At 46.8% G+C, this 27,994-nt stretch overlaps 1 protein-coding gene across 1 annotated transcript in view; it reads right to left on the bottom strand.

Annotated features, from left to right (window-relative positions):
* Positions 1 to 226: 226 nt before the first annotated feature.
* PDIL5-1 (PDI-like 5-1) overlaps positions 227 to 27,994 on the bottom strand; it is a 74,441-nt gene continuing 46,673 nt past the window's right edge. The window contains exon 4 of the mRNA XM_087376087.1: positions 227 to 626. Within this exon, the coding sequence (XP_087232213.1) occupies positions 541 to 626 (86 nt within the window). The 3' untranslated portion in view covers positions 227 to 540. The remainder of the gene's footprint in view (positions 627 to 27,994) is intronic.

Raw genomic sequence — 27,994 nt, 5'->3', positions numbered from 1 at the left:
GATGCTTGTGATGACTTATCAAAGCAAAACTTGTTTGTACAGTCATGCATTCTATAAGTCTTTTGCAAATTGTGCTCCTCTAAGTCTTTTATAATATCTCATAGCAATTTTCTCTTTTGTTTCTATTACCAAAATTGTTTTCATTTCACTATGAAACGAGGTTTTGTCAAGTCACACACTCGTGTTGTAAATTTTGGTCTTGCAGATCCTCAGTGCTCTACGATCATTGATCAATTGATCTTTGTTTCTTTTGTCTGTTAGCTGGTTTCTCATATGCACATGAGCATACAATGTACACTCACGCACACGCCTGCTCATGCACAAATAAAGATACACTCATGCATGTAAACCCCCCCCGCCCCCAAAAAAAAAAGAAAGAGATACGTGTGCACATACATGTGCACGAACACATGAACAATATCTTATTGCCCCTGTAGACATAGCATCATAAGCCAGCAATAACAAGAGTTCAACAGCCATATCAAAAGTTTGTGAGGGAGGGCTAATCCATAAGCCAACTGACAGATCAGGCATTGGAAGTCATTGATCTTCCTCCACACCCAGTTTCGTTAGCTGAAGAGCTGCTTCCACAGAGAACTTCTTCAAATCTGTCAGTTCACGTTGGCCTGTTTCATCAATACACACAAATCAGTGAAAACATTTATTGGAGATGCTACATAAAGGACTCTAGCCAAGTACAGAATATACAAGAGCGCACAGCTATACCTTGCAATAAACAAAACACGAGTGATAAGGATCTACTGTAATGGCAGAGACTTCCATCTTCAAGATGGCCTTGTTTCCTAAGGATGCCTCTTTTATGAACATGACAGGGCGGTGCCACTCTAATGCTTAGTGCTAGCACAACATTTAAAGGGTCCCTGACGAGGCCATGGTCCAATGGCCAAGTGCTAGCATCCGGTCATAGAATTGCTGTGTTGCCTGCAAATCATAAACTGAATGCTAGCATCCATATCTAGAGATCTGGACAGTTTGCTACCTCTCTAAACTGGATTCTAGCATCCGCACTTTGGTGAAATGATACCAGTTCTCTCTCTTTTGGTTTTTACTGTGCTTTCTCGGATACATTTGTTTTTGGGTTTTATTATGTTTATTGTTACTTGCGTCTTCTCTCAAAATTAGTTGAACATTCTGAATGATCAATACATTTCATAGAAGCTTAACTCCTCTCCTCGAGGTAAAACACATACAGATGGAATGTGATCAGAGAAGTTCTGCTGAGTTGTCCTTTGATTTGAATGGTCCAATGTACACTTCTCGTTCCCCAGTGGAGGAATCGCTTGTGCATCTCCAGGACTGTGATATACAAGAATCAGTGGCACAAAGCTTTCAATTCGTCAAGAAGAGGAGGCTCCTTCACTCAACTACACGTGACTACTGCCTTTGCATGCTGCCACCTAGAATATCACTTGGCATGGACTATTTTAAATCTGACTTATTTGCCTTCAGGATGTATAATCCCGCTGATGAATGTCAATTTTGGATAAAAAAAGGACAGCAGAGAGCATTTCTTGAGATCTGAGATTGGCTTCCAACAGATTTCTTATTGAAGGACAGCAGCCGTGTAAGAAAACTGCCCTAAAGTAGCATCAACCCTTTCGCTTGTCAACCAGGACGTGATCCCCAATTGTAAACATGATTCTTGTCACACTTCTTTTCATCTCCTTTTTTTAAATAACAGAAAAATGAACTTTTATTAATGCTTGGAAAATCAACCATACAAGTCAGCTATCCCGAAGGCGCTGACCTTGGGAAAACTAACAGAAAAAACTGGCTGAAAGAAAAAAACCAGCCTGCTTCCTGAGAACCCAGCTCACTAGCTAACAACCAAGGGGGAGGACTATACAGCCAGCGAATCGTCGTGGCGTATAGAAAGTGCCTGCAGGCCTTGCCTTGCAGAACCGCTCCCGCCTTTCAGCGGTTGCTCTAGAATCCGATGACCCGCGCTCCCAAGTGGCATGCAGAGTGTAGATGATATCCTGCCAGATAGTGACTAGAGTGGCCGCAGGTGGAACACGGTGCTCGCCCATCACTAGGATGCATCACGCAACCCAAATGTTCCATGCCGTGATGCTGGCCACTGTCTCCCACACACCGTCCTCTAGAGAACAAAGAGGACGATGCCGAGCTGGTGGGGTCACCTCATGCAACTTGATCTGGCAAATGCTCTGTCCATGTATCCTGTAGGCCGGGGAGACCTCATCGATGTGGAAGGCACGCCCCCCCTCTGTCACCAAGCCGTCATGCCCTAAGTGAAATCTTGGTGAATACTCTCCATCCGGGTCACAACCCGAAGGGATCCCCGCACCTGATCCAGCCAGGGGCCGAAGAAATACAAGATCTTCCATGGTTGAACCATGGTTGAAGACTAGAACATAGCTATGTCAAAAATCAAGATCTGACCTCTTGCACCTGCTCCTCTTCTTTCTTGAAGGGGTCCAAGCCGATGCCTCCATCTGGAGACCTCCTCCTATCCTATTGTGTAGGAGAAGAAGGCCATCTACTCTCTCTATGTGACCTACTCTGGACGGCCAAAACCTATCCCCCGGGTCCCATTGGACCTCCCAAAGGGGACGGCCCTCCCAAATCCAAAGGCACCACCGAGGGGCATCCTGGTCCGGAATGCTAGGAGGGTCGATAAACCATGCCTTGCCCAAGCGGCCCACCACCTTGATCATCTACTAGTGGAGCAAATCCAAGCTCCCATCCATCTCTGGGTCTCTCTCAGCCACTGGCTGAAGGAGCCCTCCAAGTACTACTCTCAAGAAGCTGACTTGGTCGTTGCCTCACCTAATCATAACTCTCAGAGGGACCCTGTCCTGGAGAACTGGCCCAACCATTTGCCATCTATCCAAGTCGCTACCCTCATGTCTCAGGGATGGCTGTGTCAATCTCTCTCATCCGCTCGCTATCCTACTCCTTGGATATGAGAAAGAGCCCTCTACCTCACATCTGGATCTGAGGGAAGCCTACTCCGCGTCCGACATGGGCCACTGTCCCACTAAGCCCATCCTATGTGTGTCCATTGTCCGCGCATACGACCGTGATCCTGGACCTCTGGGTGCAAAAAAAGGGACTGGCGCTTGCGCTCCTCTCTACAACGAGGTGGAGCCCAGATGAGTCTTGCCAGTATCTACGACCCCCTGAAAAGGTTCCGCGTAGGAATCCCTTCCCCGTGAGATGGGTCTCATAAAAAAGCCAGTGGTGAGACTGTCGCTGACCACCTGTGCGTGGGGTGTTCTGAGAAGATCCCTCTACAAGAGGAGCTTCCAAGGCTCTCGGCCTGAAGTGAGACCTCATACCACTAGCTTGCCCAAAAGGGCTCTGCTCTGCATCCCCAAATCAATGCCCAAGCCTTCGAGTGCCTGCGGCATGATCACAGTCTGCCAAGCAACTCTAGCTCTGGTGTTCCTCGTGGCATCCAAACCGGCCCAAAGGAAGTTGGCCACTAAGCGCCTGAGCTGCCCCTATGGAAACACTAGCAAAAGAACATGTACCAGGCCGTGGCTAGAAGGACCTGGTTGACCACTATAGCTCTGTCTGCTAGGGAGAGTACGGCTGAACTCCAATACAAAAGCTTCCGTTGAACACTCTCTGAAACAGGGGCGGTCTGTTGCTCTGTTGAAATGTCAATCCCTGCCTAGCAACCCAAGTATCTCGTAGTCTGTCCCTGCAAAATCCCATGAAAACCGAAGGCAGCCCCCCAGTCTCAAACCTCCTGTACCTCCTTTGCCCCTGTGAAGAAGCCAATCGATTTGGTCTAGTTGATACGAGCCCCGAAGGTGTCGCAGTAGATGGCCAATGCTCCCCTGACTGTCTGAAGGCTCCCTGTTGATCCCTCCACATACAGGGCCAAGTCGTCTGCAAACTCTGAATTCAACAGCTCCTCCTCTTGCTGGATCGAGAGCCTCATCCCAGTCAATCCTGCAACCTAGGAATGCTGAAAGTAGCCTAGCGCCTTGGCTACAAAGACAAAGAGGAAGGGAGCAAGGGACCTCCTTGTCATACCGAGTGGGCGAGTAGCCCGTGTGTCCACCAATAAGCACCTCACTAGAGCTCCCTGCATAGAAAGCTGAAATCGCCATGATCCATTGGTCTAAGAAGTCCAGTTTGAGCATGGTTTTCTCCAAGAAGGACGACTCCACCCTGTCATAAACCTTCTCACAATCCAAGAGAAGATAGCTAGAGGCTGTGACGACTCCTGAGCCTAGTCCACTGCCTCCCAAAAGATGAAGATGGTATCCAGGATGCAATGCTCCTGAATAAATCCGGTTTGCGTATTGTTAATGATGTCAACGAGGTGGGGACGCAACCGCAAGCTCAAGACCTTGGCTAAGATCTTGTATGGATATTGTATGCGGTGTCCAAAAGGGTGATCGATCTCCACTAACAGATGTTGACCTGTCCCCCCCCCCTTCGGGATTAAGAAAATCTAGCCCCAACTCAGTGAATGAGGAAGTGAGCCAAATTTCAAAGATCTCCTAATGAGCCTACCTCAGTGAGGTGACGATGAACTCCCAAGAACTCTAAAAAAGGACCAGAGTCAAACCGTCCTCCCTAGGGCAATTATGAGGTGGGAGGGCCTTGAGAGCCTTCTGTAGCTCCTCATCAATGAGCAGTGCCTCTAACTGTCTGCTCGAGCTTGATCCCACATTGGCTCCCCGGCTACAAGGACTGTAGGAGACTCCTCCTTGGACTCGAACAACTGCCGATAGAAATCTGTGGTCATCTCGAGAATCTCCTGAGGGTCTGTGTGCATCCATCCTTGCTTATCTCGTAGTCGTTGGAGCTGCGTCCCAATTGATCAAGACCCTACAGTCTGGAAGAACTGCTTGGTCATCTTATCTCCCTGCAGGATTCATTTGGCTCGCGAGAAATGGTACGAAAACTTGGCTCATCGCACCTTTGTGGCTAGGAGATCAAGCCTCGTACTCTTGTATCGGTCAATGAGCTGTTGGGAGCTTGGGTCCTGCTCTCTCTATGGATGCTAAGTCCCGTCTCGCAGAGCTCTCTTCTACTCCTGTAGAGCGTGTCTGCATTTGAGGGCTTGGGACTATAACACCTCGCTGCTCCGCTGGATCGCCTTAGCCACCTAGGAGGCCCACCCCTCCCTGGTCCCACCCTATGGCTGCTGCCAAATCTCGACTACTGCCTGTTGCACCTCCCCATCCTGGAGGTGGTCATATGGCATGCGAACCCCCCTTTGGGGGAATCCGCAAAGAGACTGCTCTAGATGAAGCACAGTTGGGGGGAGGTCTGACATTGTCGTACCTACCAAAATGCCCTGTGGAACCTCCCTGTGCAACACCCAATTGCCAACGTAGAACTTGTCAATGTGCTCCAACAAGCCATTGTGCCTCCTCTGTCCAAAAGAAAAGAGACGGCTGCCTGGGATCCTAATGAACTCCGCCTCCCTCACGGGTCTCTGCTATTGACCGCGAAGATGAACTACTCCCAAGTGCTCTTCTTTGCTGCCCACATCTCCTCCTCTTGAACTCTAGATTGTTGAAGTCTCCAACAACATCCCAACAGTCAACATTTAAGAGGCACTCAGTCAACCACCTCCAAAAAGCATGGCGGTGCTGACTGTAGACAGGTGCGTACATGTTCAGGATACCAATCCTGAACTCACCCAAACAAAGACCCATCCAAACTACTTGACTTGTGATAAGCTCACTCTGATCATAGACCTCAGGGGCCACTGCTTGGGGCATCGAAATGTAAACACCTCCACTCCGGCCTACTGCAGGGGACCACACCTTTGGGCCTCTCCCCCAACATAGGCGGTGGTGACGACTGATGTTTGCTATTGAGAACATGTGCTCTTGTACCAGAAGAATCTACTGCTCATCCTACCACTGCCCTCTGCAACTCCTACCAAAGTATTAGATGCTATGGCTGACTACGTGCACAATCATGAAGCCTGTGCGCATTCCAACTCTAGTCCAACTCATGGGGAGGAGGAAAGAACAAGGCTCGTCTATGAGTGAGAGCTTGCACCACAGTCTCAGACTTCCGTGACTTCGGGGGGGCACTTGGAAGGAGAGTAGTTTGTATCTGTACGTCGACATACCAAGGGCATGACATGCTCAGTTCCTACCTTTTGTGCCCACTGCATCATGAAAGAAACATCCACCCCAAACTTATCGGCGCACTGCTGAAGCATCCAATAAGTCAAATGTGTGATCTCCACCTCTGATGGCAGGCAGATCACTACAACTGCCAGGCCTGCTCCCGGCCTCTTTGTTATAAAGCCGAGCTAGTAGACAACTGAATCACCATAATTGAGCCACTAGTCGATCGCCTGCGGGCCCATCCACTGCTCCATCATGCGGTGGATCTGCTCTCTCATCATGCAATCAAACAAGACGGGGTCCACTGATCCTCGCCAGTAGAGGCAAACTGGAGGCCCCAGAAAGTTCAGGTGCAGGAGCCAACCACACTGATGGAGCCCCCTTTGCGGGGCTTCAGAATCAACATGGTCACCTCCAAAGCCAGAGGATTCGCATCAGGGACCTCAAGATAGTTACAGGATCCCAACCCCTAGAAATCTGACTTAGTCTAGGGCAGTCAATCAAATGCAAGTATTGCATCGCATGTATTTGATTTCTGATTGGACACACTGCATCATTATGCCACAGAGGATGGGCTGAATCCCTAGCTTCAATGACAAGCCATTGTGAAGCTTCTCAGAAAGGTTCTCCCTCCTCAGTTATGTTTTGCTATATTTGAGGTTCATTGTGTGTTTGCAGTACACTTCATGCATTTCCAATTGTTTGCTTTCATTCCCATCAAGATTGGCATTTCAATTTGCAGAAATTCCATTGTGTGTGCATATCTTTGTTAGAGCAAAAGACTGCAGCGGACGGTCCAACCCCAGAGGGAAGTTATAAAGCCCACAAACTCACACAGTGGTATACTTGGAATCCAAAAACTTCTTTCCTTACTGTGTACTTGGATATAAGTACGTGCACAATGCACAAGAGAGATGTAGAACCAGCAAATCTATATTTCCATCCAAGATGGACGCAAGACAAAATAGACATGTTCAGTATGCCACCCTCTACCAACAGAATGCTAGTTAGGTGTGGACCTCTGAAGACACAAAACACCATTCTTCTACCTCTGTGGTACTCCCAAAAACACTTGGCCTGCATGCTCCCTATGAGCTTATGTGGGCCCCATCGTCGTTTCCCACAAACACACCTTCACGCTGATCCTCCCAGAGCCACGAGTAAGGCAGTGCTTGACCTGGAACCTTGACCTCCTTGCTGCTCCGAAATGCAGCCAATGGTCAGGCACAAGTTGCCCAATTGATCTGTCTTCTTTGCTGCATTGATAGACAGCCAAGGGTGAAGGCTCCTGTCCAAATCCTGGCTGAGGTGCTGCTCCAATCTGCTCTTCAAGTGGATGCCATGAGGCTCTCCCTTTGTAGGGCCAGAACGCCCCCAAATCAACCGACCCAGACAGGCCAACCCACCGAGTCTGTGAGCCGACCTGCTGGTCTGTGGGTTCAGCCCCACATGCAGCTCTTCTGCTGCCCTAATGGTCCTGCCTGGCCACGTGGAAGTCTACCAGTGGCCCAGGCTCTTTCTAGCCCCAGTCCCGGTCTTTTTCAAGCCCAATCCTGGCCGCCATAACCCTGCTCCAGCCAGTTGCCTACCAGCTCCAACAGTTTTGCCTGGTTCCTGGGCCTGTCCATGCCTGTACACAGGTGCCTGGCTCCTGCTTGACATGTGGCAGTTCCATACAGCTTATGTCCACCTGGGAACCTCCAATCTGCCAGGTATACTCCTAGATGTGCTGCCCACATGCCTATGCGGTGTCCACATGGCGGCTGTTGCCCATGTGGCAGCCCATTCTCTATGTTTTCTGTGAATGATTGCTGCCCACATGGCAGCCAATGCGCTGCCCATGCGGAAGCCCCACCTTACCCCGGTCCACCTCCCCCATGCTCTCCTCATATGGGGGCACAACTAGGAAGGTGACCACCTAATTTTCAACACTATTCTTACCTATGCAAATATGTATGGCACTGTAGTTTCGCATACCTCCCCATTTCTATTTTCTTTCATGGTATCAGAGCAATCTTTCAAAGCCTATGAATCACTCTTTGGGGAGTCACCTAATCCTCTGCAATTTGCAAGGAAGAAGACGCTTGCGGGGACGAAAAGGAAAGAGATCCTCTAAAATAAATCAGAGAAGAGTTCATTGTGAGAAATGGAAGCAGGGAGGAGACACAACTCGTTGAACTACTGTATTCAGAATGAGGATGAAACTTATTCTTGGGAGATACTGGCCAGTATTGCAGCGTGGCATATTTGGAGAGCCAGATGCACAGAGGCATTGGATGGATCCCAAGTCCGCCCCTCTCATACTTTGGCCAATATATGGACGGACACTATGCATACATTGATGGCCATTCGGGCGACCATGCAGGGGTTGTCTTGGGCAACTTTTGCTAGGAGAGCTGTAATTTTTAGAGAATGGGGGGGCTCCAACTTCTCTGAGAATTCTACACGGTTGAGATGGCATTTTTAGCCTCAACCTTGGTTGTTTTCATCCTCTTTCTGAGGATTTCTTTTAATGCTTATATGATGTATTTCCGCCATGAGCTTTCGCTGGATTTTGTTCATACTTAATAGAATGTCTTTTTTAGGCCCCAAAAAAAAAAGAATGGGGATGAAATGAAGTACAAGGGTATAAAACCCTAGGGTGAAACCCAAACTGGGGCTAGGACCCATAAACACACAACTACTCAACCACGGTCCAATAGATATGGTTAAGGGGAACAAACCTCAATGAGGGAAAAGTGCCCTAACCTTATTACTAACCTAACATTAACCATTGCCTAAATATTTCTAGCACCAACTACACTAACAATGTCTTCATGTACAAGGTGTGATCTCAATCACTAAATGGAAATAGGTTTAAAGCTTTGCAAAAAGCCTCAAATTTTTCTGGAGTTAGTGCCTTGGTCAACAAATTGGTCACATTCTAATGATGTGTCGCACAAAAGATCAGCCTGATCTTCCCTACATGTAACCGCTCTCTAACATAATAATAGTGAATTTCAATGTGTCGTGCAAGCATGAGACACAGGATTTCGTGCCACCGCAATAGCATTCTGACTATCAGGAGTAGGAGACTCTAATGATGCATGTAGATCTACAAGCAATCGTCACAACCAAACACATTCAATAGATGTGGTGAGAACTTCTCTCAACTCAATTTTACAAGATGAGATACCTTAATTGTTTCTAAACTTATGCATTGCCAACAAATATGTGCCCTGGTCGTAGTCCTATGGAATATTTTGATGGCGAAATCTTTTCCTCGCTTTTCATCCAGTGGCTCCTGCTCCACCAGGTCCAGTTATGCTTCCGCACACCATCCTGGTACACTCCATGTCTGGTAGCACCTCCTGGCACCACCACCTTCAGTCACATTCCCGCCTTTGAACTCGAGCAACCCAAACGCCACGATCTTCCAGTTGTCCCCCTCATAATGAGTGAACAACCTGGAGTCTTCCAGGCACCATGCTTTGAGGGTCTGTCTCAACCTGTCCTTCCTTTGGCAAGGTCCGTAACAAAAGAACCATCTCGAGAAATGAAATCCCAAGAATATCTCCAGATAACCTGGACCACGAACTCTCACTGAGCTCTCAAGCAAGTACTCTTTTGGGTTTAGTACCCTTGTCCATCACCTTCTAGCAATCCGTGTCCGAGATTTGAAGAAGCACCCACACTTTCCTTTTTGCCTTCGAAGAAGGCCCATTCCTTCCAATCTTGCATTACCTGAGACATATGAAGAGTAGATTCTCTCCAACATGCTATAAAGGCTTATAAAGGCTTAAATTAAGAATATCAAGTGCATACCAAACCGTCATACTGCCTGTGTGCTTGCTCTGAAAGCAAACCATGCACCTCATCGAGGCACATACCAAAAACCTATGCAATCATGTACTATCACCTTCTGAATTACAACCACCATCTGAACATGAAACCCTAGGGTACTCCATGGAATCCATCCTCGTGTCAGTATCAACAGCCACGCACCTGGAAGATTCCAAGCACTTCATGATGTCCTTCACTTTCACATAGGTCTCTGACTCCCTGTCGACCCACATCTCAATGTCAAATATCATCATTGTGGTTTCTAGGGTGGCATATCTGACCTCAGTAACACACGGAGATGTCACCAAGAAAAGTTCTTTGGTTACCACATTAGCTTTGGCTTTTGTGTCACCCTATGAATCTGAGTAATACTCCTTGTTTTTCTGATCCGCCTTCTTCTTTCTGCAATCTTCACAAAATGGCTTGGCGTGTCACAATAGAAACACTTCTTCTGCTGCTTCCTCTTGGAAGTGTCATCATCATCTCCACAGTCATCCTTCTTGGACTTGCCACCGTTAGGCTTGCCCTTCCCTTTGCCAACGTAATCCTTTGCCAGCAACGCCTTGTCATCTTTGTCGTTGTTATAGAACTTCTCCCTAGCTTCTTCCTAGCGCAGCAATGGACCCAACTCCTCAAAAGTCAGAGGTTTGATCCTCTGTCCTTCTGTCACAATCGTAATCGAAGCTTTTGAAACTCCGAGGTAGCCTCCTCAGTACCATCAAGGCCAACTGGCACGAGTCCACCTTCTGACCAACCGATGCTAGTTGATCCCTCACCACCCTGACCTTCGTCAAGTGGCCATGTACTGAATCTCCTTTATCCATATCCAAGTTATAGAACTTATGCTGAAGAAGCAAGATCCGGGATGTGTTATCTATCTCGTACAGATCCTTCAGAATGGCCCACACCTATACTGAAATGTCGGTCATCTCGATGTGAGGAAACACAGAATCTGCCGTAGTCCCTATGATCAATGTCAGGGCATGGGCATCTCTATCTTACCAAGCTTCGAGCTCCTCTCCATCTATTGGTATGAGTATCTCCCCCTTGTCCACCGTATCCTCCGGCTTCGCCTCGACTCCTGTTGTCAGTTTCCACAATTTCCGAGCCACTAAATGACTCTAGATCTTCACCTTCCAGACAAGGTAATTTGTCCCATCCAGTTTTCCAGATTCCAAAGTTAGATATGGTGAAAGAAAGAAATCTGGGGGGAGGAGGAAGGGAGAGAAGGGGCTCAACATCTCTGTTGCTAAACCACACAGCAAAGTCAAACAAACTCAACCTTCTGTAGACCAGAACTCCTTACGCACCTGACTAAACCTGAGTCACCCTCCTTCTCACAAGGGCACTGTCCTCCAGTCGTGGAAGTCGATTCCCAAGAGCTTATGAATCAGGGTCATCCTTCAGCAAGGTCCTTGCTTTCAGGCTCCCACACTTGTGAGCCTCCTACTTGGGCTTTGATACCATGTTAAAAATCGACCAACAGAGGATACGCACAGCGGAAGACTGATAGAATAGCCCAAGAGCTCACACAGTGTGTGTGGGGAGGAGTGGAATCACAAACTTCTTAAACTTATGTGCATCACATAGATGTGCAGACTCATATAGACAATGATCCAACCAGATATAGAAACCACCAAACAATATATTTCCAATTCAAAGCTATGGACAAAATACAAAAGAGATAGATCCAAAGTCCCACCAGAGCGTGGTCCTTTGATCTTACCACAAGGTATTTCTAATATCTGCCGGATATCTCTAGACTTGAGCCCACATGCTCCACCTCGAGCGTATGTAGAGACTCTCTGTTCAGATTCCTTCCACCTTGCTGTCTTTGCACCAGCCTAGGTGGGCAGCACCCTCAGCTAAGTCTGCAGCTTCTGTATGCTCCCTTCTCCTCCAGTGATGAGGCCCAAGACAAGCTCCCTGCTGCTCCTTTCTGATGGAGCTTTTCTGCTGCTGAGCCCTCCAAAAATGGCCGACCAATAGGGGGATTTGTACCAACCCCCCCTACCCGACTTATGCAGACTGAGCAGCCCTAACCAACCGACCCTTAGGTTGGCTTGGTTGGCTGCCTCTCTTGCCCTATATAAGGACCCTTTGCTGGCCCTCTTGAAGTGCTGCCAAGCCCCAAGGGCAGTCCGGCCCCACCCTTGGGCACATCTGTGGCCAAGTGGCTGACCCACCATAGTCTCCACCTCTGCCCCCTTGCTGCGCCATTTAGCAGGGTCGTCTTTGCGCCAGCTCATCGCTTTGTTCAGGATAGTTCTCCCGTGCAGATCTGCCTTAGCCAACCATAGACAGCCACGTGGCCTTTCCAACCTCCAAGCCTTTGCTGTCATTTTCCAGTAGGTTCTGATAATTCCTCAATCATGATTTTCCAATATGGTATCATAGATAGAGAATAAGGGTCTAGAGAACCTTTCTCAATCCAATGCTTGTCCCAATATATTATATAGTCCTTATACCATTGATCACTTCAGCACTATCTGTTGAGTATTCACACATTGGAAGCACCGTTGGTTCCCCAACTCGCAACAAAGGTTTCCAAGAGCATCTCTTTTCCACAACCCTATGTTACCACCCTTTGGCATCCAATGATCTTGTGTATGATTCATTTTGTACTGCATTACTGGAATGTCATGTTGCATGAAGAAACAAAAATGCAGTCCCTTTGAAAGTCCAATAAGTTTATCTTGGCCTTCACATAAGTACCATCAATAAACCCTTCGAAGTCTAGAACTTCTATCATTTGAAAAGGGGCAGGCCTTGAGTCCACTCCTTGAAAATTTTCATAAGATAAGTAAAGTGGGTGTGTGACTTCTCCTCAATTGCTTCGAAAAATGACTAAGCAATGCATCAATGTCTGCATGGGTATGACCATTAAGAAACCCATCTCTGTCATTGAGAAAACCCGCCTTGTTGTTGGAAAGGTCACCTCCCCATCTGTAAGCCCCATATGAGAAGAGCATGGGGGGGGTGGACTTGGGAACTAATGGACGGCCACATGGGCAGCATCATAGCTACCATGGGGGGCAGGGATGAGATATAGAAAAGGGTAGCAAGGGGCTGCCACATGGACAGCAGCAAGGTTGTCATGTGGGCAGCACATTTAGAAAAGAACCTAGTAGATAGAAGCCTCCGAGTACGTGTCAAGGCTTTGGCCACAAAACAGCACATGCACAGAAATCTCAGCAAAGCACAACAATTGAGAGTACCATTGGCTTTGATGAAGGTATGCCGTCTGTTTTGAGGGGCTATACAGTCCTCATCTTCATATATTTCCCCCCAGCCTCGCCATTCAAGAGCACTTTTGCCCTATTTTGATATCCACAATCACCTCAATTTGACGGCTGGCGAAGACATACTTGACTGTGTGTGTCTACCTCAACATCGAGAACTACCCTCTGCACTTGCACATCCTAGCTCATTGATTGGTAGATCCTCTGTTCTTACAAGGAAGGACAATACACATTGCAAGTTGTATAACGTGGGTCATGATCCTAGTCATTAAGAGCTATCCTCATGTAATCATCTTATACCCTGTTATCATCCCATACTGGAGCATACAATAGCCATGAGATCCTCTCACATTGAGAGAAGAGCAACAATTGCTTGGAGGTAATTTGGCTGAGAGAGGATCATCATCATTGCTAGTTGACTTTAAATAGAGGTAAAGACTTAAGCCTTGTTTCGATTTGGTATCTGATTCAGTTGTGCTAATTTTCTTAGGCATTATTAATTTCATTTGATTGATCTGTCTGGCCAAAGCACACACACATGCCCATAGTCTCTGTGATACGCCAATTGAAGCACAATGAGTCAAAGCAATGAATCTCCTGTTAGAAATGACCCAACAGAGGGTACGCACAACGGAAGACTGATAGTATTGCCCAGGAGCTCACACAGTGTGGTGTGGGGTGTGGAATCACAAACTTCTTAACTTATGTGCATAGATGTGCAAGCCAGTGAATAGACAATGCTCAGAGACAAATATAGAAGCAACACTTTATATTTCCGTCCGTCTAGAAACTAGGACGGGATACAATTCTACTACAAGCCTAGCACTTCTAGATCTCTAAGCCCGCGTGCTCCACCTCAAGCATATGTAGACTCTCTCTCTAGATCCCTTCCACCTTGCTGTGTCCTGAAGCCAGCCTAGGTGGGCAGCCACTCTAGCTCAGTCTGCAGCTTCTCCTAGGTCACCTTGTCCTCCTGAATGTAGGCCTAAGGCTCCCCCTTTGCTGCTCCTGTCTGCTATCCTAAGGGCTGCTCCAAGTGATAATGATCTCAGCAACCTTCTGCCCTAGAAGACAGTCTAGGTTCAGCCTCTTCCTGGAGCTAAGTCTCCAGCAACACCTCTCTCCTTCACTTCCTGTGTAGAGGCCCAAGGATGGTGGATGTGCTGCTCCTTTTTGCTCCTCCCAAAGCTGCTCTATTGGATGTGAAATGAGGCTTGAGGCCTCTCCTTTTATAGGCCCCCAAGGGGCTGTCATAAAACCGACCAGCCAGCCTCATCCTGGCCGACCAAACTGGCCAACCAGTCTGCTTGCTCTCCCAGAGGTGTTGGACGTTTTCAGTTGTTCTTGTGCAGTTTTTGAGCTGTTTGAGCTGTTTCAAGCCTATTTTCAGCCGTTTTAACACTGTTTTGACTGTTCCAAGGCTAGTACGCACTTCTAGGAAGTGCCAGAACTCATTTTTGAACTTTTGGAAAATTTTCGTACGGACTGTACTGACGTCCGCACGGCTGTACGGAATCCGTACAGACGTGTTCAGCTGCCTCCAACAGGTGCCCGGGGTTGTCTTTTGCTGTGCTGGACCTTTGTGCACATGTTTTTGGCTGCGTGGTGGCTTCTGGAGCTGTTCTAGAGCTGTTTTGGACCAGTGCAGGCTGCAGGAGGAACTTTCCCTATTGCTTTTTCTCTTAGGAGGACTCAGGCTCAGATCCCGAGGCAATCCTTTCGGGGCAGATCTGTGAACCATCTTTCCTCTACAGCTCTTTCTTGTTCACCCTCCGCTCTCTACCTTCATTTCTCTCTTCTCCTGATTGCTGGAAGACACCTGCACCCTGCGGGGAGCTTGGACAGAGGATAGGTGCGAGGAAGGAGCTCGCCCCTCTGCCACAGACACCAGGAGTTGGTTCCAGGTTCGGTTTTTCCTTGTTCTTTCTTGCTTTGCAGCTTTTTGCAGTGCATGCGTGTTGTGTGCAGTCCTTTCAGGACTCCAACAGGTTCTAGTAAGCACCCAAAGGCCAAGGTGATCCTGTGGAAGGCCTAAGGACAGTGTGGATGCATGTGATAGCCTTGAGGCTGCCTTGAGCTCAGTTTGCCAGTGGTTTGGATGCCTGAATGCCTCTAAGTTGTGTTAGATCAGAAGTGAATGCCTGAGTATGCCTTGCTAGTGGGAATTCTAGTGGTGCACTGGGATTAGATGCCTTGAAGACAAGTAGAGGATTTGCAGAGAGGAACAATGCAAGGTTGAACCCTTGTTGTAAAGCATTTCCATTCAAAAGCATTAAATAAATACCGTAAGGGGCGCCAAGGCATTTGGGGCCAGTGGGTGCACTGTGTACTATTTTCATTGAGCAGGGGCATTCTAGCCTCACCTTTGTTGTCATTGAAGCTTGTTTCTAAGTTGTGCTAAGTGATTTAAGTGACTAAAGCTTGCATTGTGGCTATTTATGAAGTTTATGACTGAGTAGAAGAAGATCACTGCCCTTTTGTTTATCGAAGGCCGGTTTCACTAGATCCATAGGTAGTTGATCTTCTTCTCAAGAACCTTCTAAACTTGTGGGGCAATTTTGTTACCATGCTCCCTTATAGAGCGCATCCTCCCAACCACATGGTTGTCTAATCACTAAGGAAACCAAAAGGCAGAACAAGAAGTTAGGTAATTGGGATAATACAACCTTTTTGGCTAAAAATAAAAGACAAAATCAAAAACTTTGATTCCACCCTTAGCCAAAGCCGAACTTTACTTCCCAGTGTCAACATGATATAAAGATCATCATGATATGAATGACACAAAGAACAAAGGAACTTGCTTTTACTATGGGAAAGTACTTTGCTCCTGAGTTTCAGACAAATATGGCAACATAGGCCTGAACCTCATGGTAAAGACACTACTAATGTAGCTATGCACCAAACTAGTAATTCTAAGCAAGCATTAGCTATCTGGAAACCAAATAAGGTTGTCCAAGCTGATGAGTCATGGATCATTGACTCCGGAGCCTCCAGCCACTAAACTCCGCATAAGGAGTGGTTCTCTCATTTAGAGAAAGTGATAGTAACCACGTTGAGCTAGCAAACTTCTGACTTCATTGAATAAAGGATACTGGTACGAATGCTGAATAAAGATATAAGGGACATACATAACAATTCGTTCATTCTAGATCTAAAGAAAAAACTTGTATCTATCAGTGCCATTGCTAGACAAAACAAGAAGGTGGAATTTGATGAAGGGGAATGTCTCATTTGAGACAAATCTGATGATTTCAAAACCATAGCCAAGAGAATCGAGGAAGGTCTTTATGAACAAACATCATCTTACTTAACTTTAAGGCCTACATCTCTCAATCAAATAGTAAAGAAATCTTGTGGCATGAAAGGTTTGGCCACTTGACATGAAAGCCTAGTTTTCATGAATAGGAAAGGTTTGTGATGGTCCGCCTCATCTTCAACAAGAGAAGATGATTGCAAAGGTGTATCATGGGAAAGCATAGCTGTTGATACCTTCTAGTCCTCTTAACGTCATATCTATAGGAAGTAAGCTTTATTTCCTGACATTCGTGGACAACTATTCTAGGAGACATGGATATCCCTCCTAAGGAGAAGTTTGGGACCCTTAAATATTTTAAAGAATTTGTTGCTAGGTTGAAGCTAGTTAAGGATCTCTAGAAGGAAGGGGGAGGGGGGGATGTAAGTCAACAAAATTATGTGAAGAGAAGGGCATTGGAAGATGACACTCTACTTCTCATACTCCCCAACAAAATGGTGTGGCTGAGCGCATGAACTATACTTAGGTGAGAATACTGAAAGCTCGTAATATGCCAAATTATTTGTGGGCTGAAGCGGTAAATATAGCTACGTACCTTGATAACCAGATTGCCACAAAAGCCGTACCAAACAAAAACTCCTAAAGAGTCAGGTTTAAAACCTAGAATAGATGGATAATAAGATAATAAATCAGTTAAAGCTATATTTATCAGCTTTAGTGATGATCACAAAGCCTATGGGATAATAAGATATTAAGTTTAACAAAGAAAACTCGATAATAAGATAATTCTTCATTTTGAATGCTTTGAGGATTTCATTGGCATGCTTGGTTTGGGATATAAACGTTTTATTTTGGACCTTAAATTCCCAAACAATAATGCATATAGCCAAGGTCTTTCATATCAAAAGGTTTGTTGAGGTCCTATTTGGCCTGTTTCATTTGTTCCTCATTATACCAATGATGACAATGTCATCAATACATAAGACAGTGAGAACTATTTGCCTTATCATGCTTGTAAACACAGTATAATGTGATAAACTCTCATTGAAGCCAATGTTCATCAATTCTTGAATACCAAGCACGAGGTGCTTGTTTTCAAGCCATACAAATCTCTTAGTAGTTAGACCTATTTCTCCTTGCCTTTAACGTCAAACCCATGTGGATGGTCCATATAGACCTCCTTTTTCAGATCACCATTTAGAACAGCGGTTCTAATGTCCATATGATAAAGAGGCCAGCCATAATGGTATTATGTTTGGGTACTAGCGCAAAGGTCTTATCAAAGTTAATCCCTTATTTTTGGACATAAACCTTTATAACCAGCATGGCTTAATACTTTTCCACACTTCCATCGCTCTTCATTTAATCCGGTCAACGCATTTGTTACCAATGTAAGTCTTTCCTCGTGCTAGACCTACTAACCACCGAGTTTACTATCATACTTCTCTTTCATGCCTTCCTGCCACTTGGAAATAGAAAATACCCAACAGAGGGTATGCACAGCGGAAGACTTATAGTAATGCCCAGGAGCTCACACAGTGTGCGGTGTGGGGTGTGGAATCACAAACTTCTTTACTTGTGTGCATTCAATAGATGTGCAGACTCATCAATAGACAATGAACCGGCCAGATAGAGAAACCACCAAAATATATATTTCCGTCCAAAACTATGGACACAATACAAGAGAGATAGATCCAGAGTCCCACCAATGGTGTGGTCCTCTGATCTTACCACAAGGTCCTTCTCCTATCAGCTGGCTATCTCTAGACTTGAGCCCGCGTGCTCCACCTGGAGCTTCTGTAGACTTTCCGTCCTTTGACCTCAGCTCCTTGCTGCCCTAGAAGACAGCCAAGGTCTCAGCCTCACACTGAGCTAAGTCTGCAGCAACACTGGTACTCCTTCAGCTTCTGGATGTAGGCCCCAAGGGTTGTGCTCTGCTGCTCCTTTCTGCTCTGCTGGAAGCTGCACTGCTGGATGCTGAAATGAGGCAAGAGCCTCTCCTTTTATAGGCCTAGGGCCTTGCTGAAAAAACCGACCAGCCTGCCCCAATCTGGCCGACCAGACTGTGGCTGGTCCAGCCCTATTAGGGCTCACAAACCGGGGCTTTTATGGCCCAAACTTCCAGGGCCTTTGGCCCTCCATTCAAGGCAGGGGTCCAGCCTATATAAGGCATGCCTTCTGCCCACTAACAGCCATATTTGCTGCTCCACGTCTGCGCCTGCACATCCTGCCATAACTGCGCCTCTGCCAGGCCCTTCTCCCAGTTCCGTACAGAGCCGCACACCCTGTAGATGTCAGCGCCATGTGATTGCTTTTTATTCCGGGTTCCTTGTGCTGGCTACTGCTTCGCCTTTTGCTGCTGCAGATCCATCCTAGCTCCAGGTACCCTCCATCTCTTTGATTCTTGCCCACAACAGCTCTAGATGTGCTGCCCACATAACAGCCAAGATGCTGTCCATGTGGCAGCCCCATCTTATCACTCAATCCCTTCTGGCTCTTGTCCACATGACATCCAATCAGATGCCCATGTGATAGACACTCAAACCCTAGGTTCACCCCCCCCATGCTCTCCTCATATGGGGGCTTACAGATGGGGAGGTGACCTTTCCAACACCCCCTCTCACCGACACATCTCGGCCCAATGCCTACACGTCGATGACGATGCTCCAGTAACTCCCTGGTTGTAGTCCTCTGGAACCTTTCGGCGTCGAAATCTTTTCCTGGCTTTTCATCCAGTGGCTCCTGCTCCACCAGGTCCGGTTCCGGTTCCACTTCCGCACACCATCCTGGTACACAGGTCCATCTTTGGTACCACCTCCTGGTACCACCTCCTTCAGTCACGTTCCCGCCTCTGAACTTAAGCAATCCAGCCGTCACGATCTTCCAGTCGTCCCCCTCATAATGAGTGAACAACCTAGAGTCTTCCAAGCACCATGCTCTGAGGGTCTGTTTCAACCTGTCCTTCCTTTGGCAAGGTCTGCAACCAATGAATATTTTCAGATAACCTGGACCATGAACTCTCGCTGAGTTCTCAAGCAGGTACTCTTCTGGCTTCAGTACTCTTTGTCCATCACCTTCTAGCAATCTGCGTCCAAGATTTGAAGAAGCACCAATACTTTCCTTTCTGCCTTCGAAGAAGGCCAATTCCTTCCTATCTCTTATCACCTGAGACAAATGAAGAGCAGAGTCTCTCCACAGCATGCTATAAAGGCTCAAATGCAGAATATCAAATACATACCAGACTGTTGTACTGCCTGAATGTTCGCTCTGAAAGCAAACCCTCATTGAGGCACCCACCAAGCGCTTGTGTAATTGTGTATTGTCCCCTTCTGAACTCCAGCATCCATCTGACCATGAGACCCCAAGGCCTTCCATGGAATCCACCCTCGTGTCAGTGTCAACAACCACACACCTGGAAGGTACCAAGCGCTCCATGCTGTCCTTCACCTTCACAAAGGCATCTAACTCCTCGTCAACCCACATCTCTATGTCAGACATCCTCACTGTGATTTCTGGATCAACATATCTGACCTCAGTAACACTCGGTGATGTCACCAGGAACAACTCCTTGATTACCACATTTGCTTTGGCCTCTCCCTCTAAATCTGAGTCAGACTCCTTTTTGTTTTTCAGATCCGCCTTTTTCTTTCTGCAGTCCTTTGCAAAATGTCCTGGCGTATCACAGTAGAAACACTTCTTCTTATGTTTCCTCTTCGAAGTCCCCTCGTCGTCAGAGTCGTCTTTCTTGGACTTGCCACCGTAAGGCTTGCCCTTTCCTTTGCCAGCGGAATCCTTCGCCAACATCGCCTTGTCGTCTTTGTCCTCGTTGAAGAGCTTCTCCCGAGCTTCCTCCTGTAGCAGTAACAGACCCAACTCCTCAAACGTCAGAGGTTTGGTCCTCTGTCCTGCTGTCACAGCCGTAACAAAGCTCTTGGAACTCCGAGGCAGTCTCCTCAGTACCACCAAGGCCAAAAGGCATGAGTCTGTCTTCTGACCAACTGCTGCCAGCTGATCCCTCACCAACTTGACCTTCGTTAAATGGCTATGTACCGTATCTCCTTCTTCCATATCAAGATTGTAGAGTTGATGCTGAAGAAGCACAATCCGGGAGGTGTTGTCCGTCTCGTACATATCTTTCAGGGTGGCCCACGCCTCTACTGACGTCTCGGCCAGCTGGATATGTGGAAGAACGGAGTCTGCCGTAGTCCCTATGATTATTACCAGGGCATGGGCATCTCTGTCTTCCCAAGCTTCGAGCTCCTCTCTGTCTACTGCCATGAGTATCTCCCCTTTCCTGTCCACCATGTCCTCCGGCTTCGACTCCACTCCTGTGGTTAGTTCCACAACTTCCGAGCCACTAAATGACTCCAGATCTTCACTTTCTAGATCGGGTAATTAGTCCCGTCCAGGTTCCCAGACTCTTCAAAGTTAGGGATAGTGAAAGAGAGAAAACTGGGGGAGGAGGAAGGGAAAGCAGGGGCTGAAGAGGCTGTAGAGGTCGACATCTCTGCTGTTTATACCACACAGCAAAGTCAACCAAACTCAATTTCAGTAGACCAGGATTCTGAACGCACCTGACTGAACCTGAGTCACCCTCCTTCTCGCAAGGGCACAATCCTCTAGTCGTGGAAGTCGATTCCCAAGAGCTTCTGAATCAGGGTCGTCCTTCAGCAAGGTCCCTGCCTTCAGGCTCCCACACCTGTGAGCCTCCTACTTGGGCTCTGCTGCTCTTTTCTGCTCTGCTGGAAGCTGCACTGCTGGATGCTGAAATGAGGCAAGAGCCTCTCCTTTTATAGGCCTAGGGCCTTGCTGAAAAAACCGACCAGCTTGCCCCAATCTCGCCAACCAGATTGGGCCTTTATGGGCCTAGGGCCTTCAGCAAGGTCCCTGCCTTCAGGCTCCCACACCTGTGAGCCTCCTACTTGGGCTCTGCTACTCCTTTCTGCTCTGCTGGAAGCTGCACTGCTGGATGCTGAAATGAGGCAAGAGCCTCTCCTTTTATAGGCCTAGGGCCTTGCTGAAAAAACCGACCAGCCTGCCCCAATCTGGCCGACCAGACTGTGGCTGGTCCAGCCCTATTAGGGCTCACAAACCGGGGCTTTTATGGCCCAAACTTCCAGGGCCTTTGGCCCTCCATTCAAGGCAGGGATCCAGCCTATATAAGGCATGCCTTCTGCCCACTGACAGCCATATTTGCTGCTCCACATCTGCGCCTGCACATCCTGCCATAACTGCACCTCTGCCAGGCCCTCTCCCAGTTCCGTACAGAGCCGTACACCCTGTAGATGTCAGCGCCATGTGATTGCTTTTTATTCCGGGTTCCTTGTGCTGGCTACTGCTTCGCCTTTTGCTGCTGCAGATCCATCCTAGCTCCAGGTACCCTCCATCTCTTTGATTCTTGCCCACAACAGCTCTAGATGTGCTGCCCACATGACAGCCAAGATGCTGTCCATGTGGCAGCCCCGTCTTATCACTCGATCCCTTCTGGCTCTTGTCCACATGACATCCAATCAGATGCCCATGTGATAGACACTCAAACCCTAGGTTCACCCCCCCCATGCTCTCCTCATATGGGGGCTTACAGATGGGGAGGTGACCTTCCCAACATATTCTTGGTATCCTCATATCTCTCAAGCACAGTTGTATCTTTCATTATGGTCATTAATGCATGACTCACATTGAGCCTATTAACTGCCCTTCATATCCTTGTAGATCTTTTGAGTTCTTCCTCACGGTTTAGGGTCAATCAATAACACGACCTTCTTTGATGGTTTCATAAAATCATCTTGGTATGGTCCTTGACTGAGGTTCAACCTCACCACCAGTATGTGATGAAGTTCGTCAGCAACAGTTGATTCAGTCTTTCTTTCTAAGTGATAGGATAGAATGATGTATCTTGTCGTGAAGTATAACCAGATTTTGCTACATCAAAGATTACATCCCTACTAGTGATGATATTGCATGCTTCAGGATTCCAAATCCCCTAGGCTTTATGATCGTCACTAAAGCTGATAAATATACCTTTGACTGATTTATTGCAAGCTGAAACAGGACCTTCGACTGATGCTGCCTAACAGTTAGGGACTGCTTACCAGAAAATAGCAGAGAAGGCAGAAATGGAAGCAAGGGGATAGGATAGAGTCTCTCTAACATGAAGAGGGCATGGGAATTGTCAACTCCCATGTGGGCTGGCTAGCATGGCTGCTAGATGCTGTCCTTCTTGCATGTACAGCCTTCAAGCTGATGCTTAGGAGGTACAAACACTCAAAGAAAGAAGTGTACTTGTATTAGTGTTGAATGAGTGAAGAGTACAACTGAGCCCCTTTATAGATTTCTGGGAAATTGGACCAGCACACATATGCTTATGGGATTAGTACATCAGGCTGCCACGTGGCAAGCCTAACTGAGCCCCTTTATACATTTCTGGGAAAGTGGAAAGCACACATATGCTTATGGGATTAGTACATCAGGCTGCCACGTGGCAAGCCTACAATTAATCCTAGAACCTTTATTAAAAGTATAAGAGAATACTAGAGTATTTACAATGAATGGGACCCCCATTTTAAGGCTAACTGGGCCCATTTAAGTGGCTGACTACTAACCCTAGAGTTTCCTACTTTTACAATCCCCTCCTTACAAAAATTCTGTCCTCAAAATGAGTTCCAATAATACAACAGACTGAAAAGAATAGAGCATAGGTACTCTAGCCTGCCATGAGTAGGGAACCCTTCAGCTCAGCTCAATAAATCTGGAAACTGCTGCAAAATACTCTCAGGCTGCCATGTGGAATCCTCCTCTGGTAAGCCTTTCCACTTAATGTACTACTCCAGCAAGACCTTGTTCTTGAGGATTTTATCCCTATAACCCAATATCCTTTCTGGAATATACTCTATTTGGCCAGATTCATCCATTGGAGGCAACTCTGTTGCAACAGGAATTTCTACTGTCTCCACATATCTTAAGCAGGGATACATGGAATACATCATGAATCTTGGTGGTAGGGGGCAGCTCCAATTGTAGGCTAGGTCACCAGCCCTTAGAACCTGTGGGCCCAACTTGGTGTTAGTGTCCCCCTTCAGTCAGACATATCTATGTGTATGCAGTCTGAGATATACCCACTCTCCCTCCTTATATTCCACATGTCTTCTTCTCTGATCTGCATACTTCTTCATTCTAGATTGAGCCCTGAAGAGATTATCATTGGCCAGCTGTAGGATGGCTTGCATTCTGTCCACTTCATCATGCGCATGCTGGTTGAAAAAAAAAGATATAGATATATATATATATTTTTATTTATTTATTTATTTATATTAATGTACGCGGAAGGCCTTGCGGGCCTATGGGACAAAGTGTGGAAAACACCAAAAGGGAAAAAACTCATACAAGCCACAAAGGGCTGGAGCAAAGGGCACGCTAAGGCCCTTGCTAGGTACTATGCTGAAATAAAGAGCTCAATAGCTCAAGCAAAATCAAATACAAAACGTGTCATATCATATCATGTCATGTCATGTCATGTCATTCTAACGTAGGAAGAGAGCTAGGACTGGGACAAGATCTCAAAATCCAAAACCCAGCACTGTCGTGGCTGGTCTGTGAGCAGCGAAGATGTCTCGGATCTGCGTCAATTTGGCCGTCTCACGCTGTGGTGGCCGAGGAGGGTGTGGTCTCCTCGATCTCTAAACCCGCTGAGCTATGTTCAGAGTGACCCCTCGTCTCGGGCTCGGGCGGTCTTCTTTGAGGAAAGTTGTGATAGGTCGGATGTGCTCTGGTCACTCTCCATGTCACGGGTAGCCTCTGCAATCCTCTCTCAGCAATCCATACAGCCCGCGTATCAGCTGGCTGCTCCTTGTTAACCCCACTGTGTCCTGGAGCTGACTCAAATGCATAGAAATCTGTGACATGCCGCTGTTGCTGGTCAGCCTCTGTATCCTGTGGTCTAGTCCCCTCCTGGTGCTCCCTGATTTGTCGTAGCAAGGTCTCCCTGTGGTGGCGCATCTCACGTAGATAGAGCCCAATGCAGACCTGGTCATGGAAGTGGATTTGATCTCTAATGGTAGAAGGAAATCGGACTTGGCATCCATATATATCCTCAAATGGAGACATGCCAATAGAGGTGTGCTTTGTTGAGTTCTGCCAGACAACCGGCTATCCCAATACTTCTGTGAAAAAGTGCCTCAAGTACTCTTCCACACGCTTATTAACCCTTTCTGATTGACCATCTAATTGGGAATGATATGATGTGCTAGGTGTCAATTTTGTCCCAATCTGTGAGAAGAGCTCCTTCCAAAAACCACTCAGGAACTTGGCTTCCCTGTCACTTACTATCTCCTATTCTCCATAAACTGGTTGGCCACTTGTGAAGAGATATAAGTCGTTTTGATAGGGATGAAGTGGGCTGTCTTGGTCATCAAATCCACCACCACAAAAATACTATTCCATCCATTTGCTGTAAATGGCAGTCCAGTAATAAAATCCATACTAATATGTGGCCACTTACCCTCAGGAATGGGTAAGGGATGCAAAAGACCTGCAGGTAAAGTGTTCTTAGTCTTTGAGACCTTGACAGTAGGATATTTAGGAATTATTTTACCTGATGTCCCATAAGTTGATGGAGAAGACTTAGAACCCAAATGAAGTTTCAGCTCACCCATGGCCATCCTCCCACTATGATCCAAAGTAGATAGCTTCTGGAAGGTCCCAATTCCAATATATTTCTCCCCAATTCCAATATATTTCTCCCTAGAGTTGAACTTAGGCTCATATAATTCTGCCAAACTGCATGGCTTCATCCAATTACTTGGGTCTAGATGCCATTACATCTAAGCAATTGATGATTGCAGCCCAAATATAAAGCTGATCATTCTCTGCTTCTCATCTACTCCTTTCACAACCAGGGAGAGCTTCCAAAATTGTTTGATGTACTGTCTAACTAATCCATTTTGCATCAAGTCATACCACTGACATGCATACTGATCCCACAATCAAAGGGGAGAGGAGTGTAACAACCATTTCATGTTTAAAGTCTTCCCATGTGGCCATAGCTGGTCCAAGTCCACTGTTTACTTCCTGAAGATAATGCCTCCACCAAGTATGGGCATAATCCTCCAAATGAAGAATTGCAAACTGAATCTTGGCAGCATCATCCCTAGGACTTAATTTGAAGTAGTCCTCCAAGTTAGCCACTCTTGTAGATCATTAGGTGAAGTTGGCTCTCCTTTGAACTTCTGCACAAAACTATGAGAAATGGGCATCCAAATTCCCACATTCCTAATTTCTCCAATAGAAACAGATTAGAGCAACAAACAAATCCAATATCAGAACCTAGACAAATGAAAAAGGAGAGAGAGGGGGGAGAGAGAGACTCCACCGTTGGTATATGACCCGTACGCGGAAGGCCTTGCGGGGCCTATGGGACAAAGTGTGGAAAACACCAAAAGGGAAAAAACTCATACAAGCCACAAAGGGCTGGAGCAAAGGGCACGCTAAGGCCCTTGCTAGGTACTATGCTGAAATAAAGAGCTCAATAGCTCAAGCAAAATCAAATACAAAACATGTCATATCATATCATGTCATGTCATGTCATGTCATTCTAACGTAGGAAGAGAGCTAGGACTGGGACAAGATCTCAAAATCCAAAACCCAGCACTGTCGTGCTGGTCTGTGAGCAGCGAAGATGTCTCGGATCTGCGTCAATTTGGCCGTCTCACGCTGTGGTGGCCGAGGAGGGTGTGGTCTCCTCGATCTCTGAACCCGCTGAGCTATGTTCAGAGTGACCCCTCGTCTCGGGCTCGGGCGGTCTTCTTTGAGGAAAGTTGTGATAGGCCAGACCTCAATCAAATGTGCTCTGGTCGCTCTCCGTGTCACGAGTAGCCTCTGCAATCCTCTCTCAGCAATCCATACAGCCTGCGTATCAGCTAGCTCCTCCTTGTCCACCCCACTGTGTCCTGGAGCTGACTCAAATGCATAGAAATCTGTGACATGCCGCTGTTGCTGGTCAGCCTCTGTATCCTGTGGTCTAGTCCCCTCCTGGTGCTCCCTGATTTGTCGTAGCAAGGTCTCCATGTGGTGGCGCATCTCACGTACATAGAGCCCAATGCAGACCTGGTCATGGAAGTGGATTTGATCTCTAATGGTAGAAGGAAATTGGACTTGGCATCCATATAAAGCCTCAAATGGAGACATGCCAATAGAGGTGTGCTTTGTGGAGTTCTGCCAGACAACCGGCTATCCCAATACCTCTGTGAAAAAGTGCCTCAAGTACTCTTCCACACGCTTATTAACCCTTTTTGATTGACCATCTAATTGGGAATGATATGAAGTGCTAGGTGTCAATTTTGTCCCAATCTGTGAGAAGAGCTCCTTCCAAAAACCACTCAGGAACTTGGCTTCCCTGTCTTTGCTCCGCACCTTTGCTCTCTGTAATCAATACACATTCTGAAGATACCATCTTTCTTCTTCACAAGTAGGACAGGGGATGCAAATGGGGATTACTAGGGGTGATGAAACCCTTGTCCATCAGCTCTTGAATCTGAGTGGCCACTTCTTTTTCAGCTTTAAATAGCATGTAAGGTGCCTTCTAGATAGGTCTGGTTCCTTCCTCTAGATAGATGGCATGATCCACTTCTGTCTTAGGGGGGACCAAGAAGGGGTTCTCTGAATATATCTTTATATTGCTGTAACAATTCCAACATGTCCACATCATTAACTTTGAAGTCTTTACCAGGTTTCTGAGGGCCTCTAGCTTCTAGCTTCAAAGCAAATAGGCTGACCTCCTTCTTGAGGAATCTCTTTACTTGCTTAGCTATCACCATCATAATTTCTGAGAGTGAATTCCAAATAGACAAACCTCCTTGCCCATGTCTAGGAAAGTCATGGTCATGTCCTGCAATTCTTAGTAAACTTACCTAGAGTCTTGAGCCAGTCACAGCTAAGTATAATGTAAATAGGTCCCAGATTCAAGGCAAAGATTTCAATAGTACATGAATACTCGAGATATTAATTGCAATTTCAAGACAGATTCTCTAACTAGTGGTAAAGGTGCCATCAGCTACTTCAACCCTCAAGTATGTGGTAGATCATCCACTGGCAGCTTCAATGAGGGGATAGACTTAGCATTTACAAAACTATGAGTGCTTCCACTATCCACCAACACATAAGCATCTCTGCCCATGACCTCCCCTTAATTCTGAAGGTGATGGGACTGCTTGCACCCTCTAGAGCATGGGCAGATATGGTGTATCCCAAGAAAGCTCTTCATCACTAACACCCCCATTGCCCTCAGCTTCTCTGCAGGGTTCACAGCAACGCGTGGTATTCTCAAGATTTCAGGTCCTTGAGCCATTCATGGCTCTCAGTTCACCATGATTGAAGCCCCCGGGGTTGAACACATATCCTCCACCTCATCATCTCTGAGACCTTCCTGCCCACAACCCTGAAACTCCTCTGCACCATCAGACTCATCCTTAGATTCTGAAACCTCTATAATCATACTCAATTTACCTGGGACTGGGATGCTCATCTCTAACAATTCCCTTCCTTTAGGTTCAACTCTGCTCCTTACTGAATTCACATAACTTCTAATA

The sequence above is a fragment of the Dipteris shenzhenensis genome, chromosome 6 (genome assembly GCF_047967505.1).
Source record: "Dipteris shenzhenensis isolate YYH24624 ecotype China chromosome 6, Dip_SZ_1.0, whole genome shotgun sequence".
In the NCBI taxonomy this organism is placed as follows: Eukaryota; Viridiplantae; Streptophyta; class Polypodiopsida; order Gleicheniales; family Dipteridaceae; genus Dipteris; species Dipteris shenzhenensis.
Note: the sequence above shows the minus strand (reverse complement) of the source record. Positions and strands in the feature narration are given on the sequence as shown.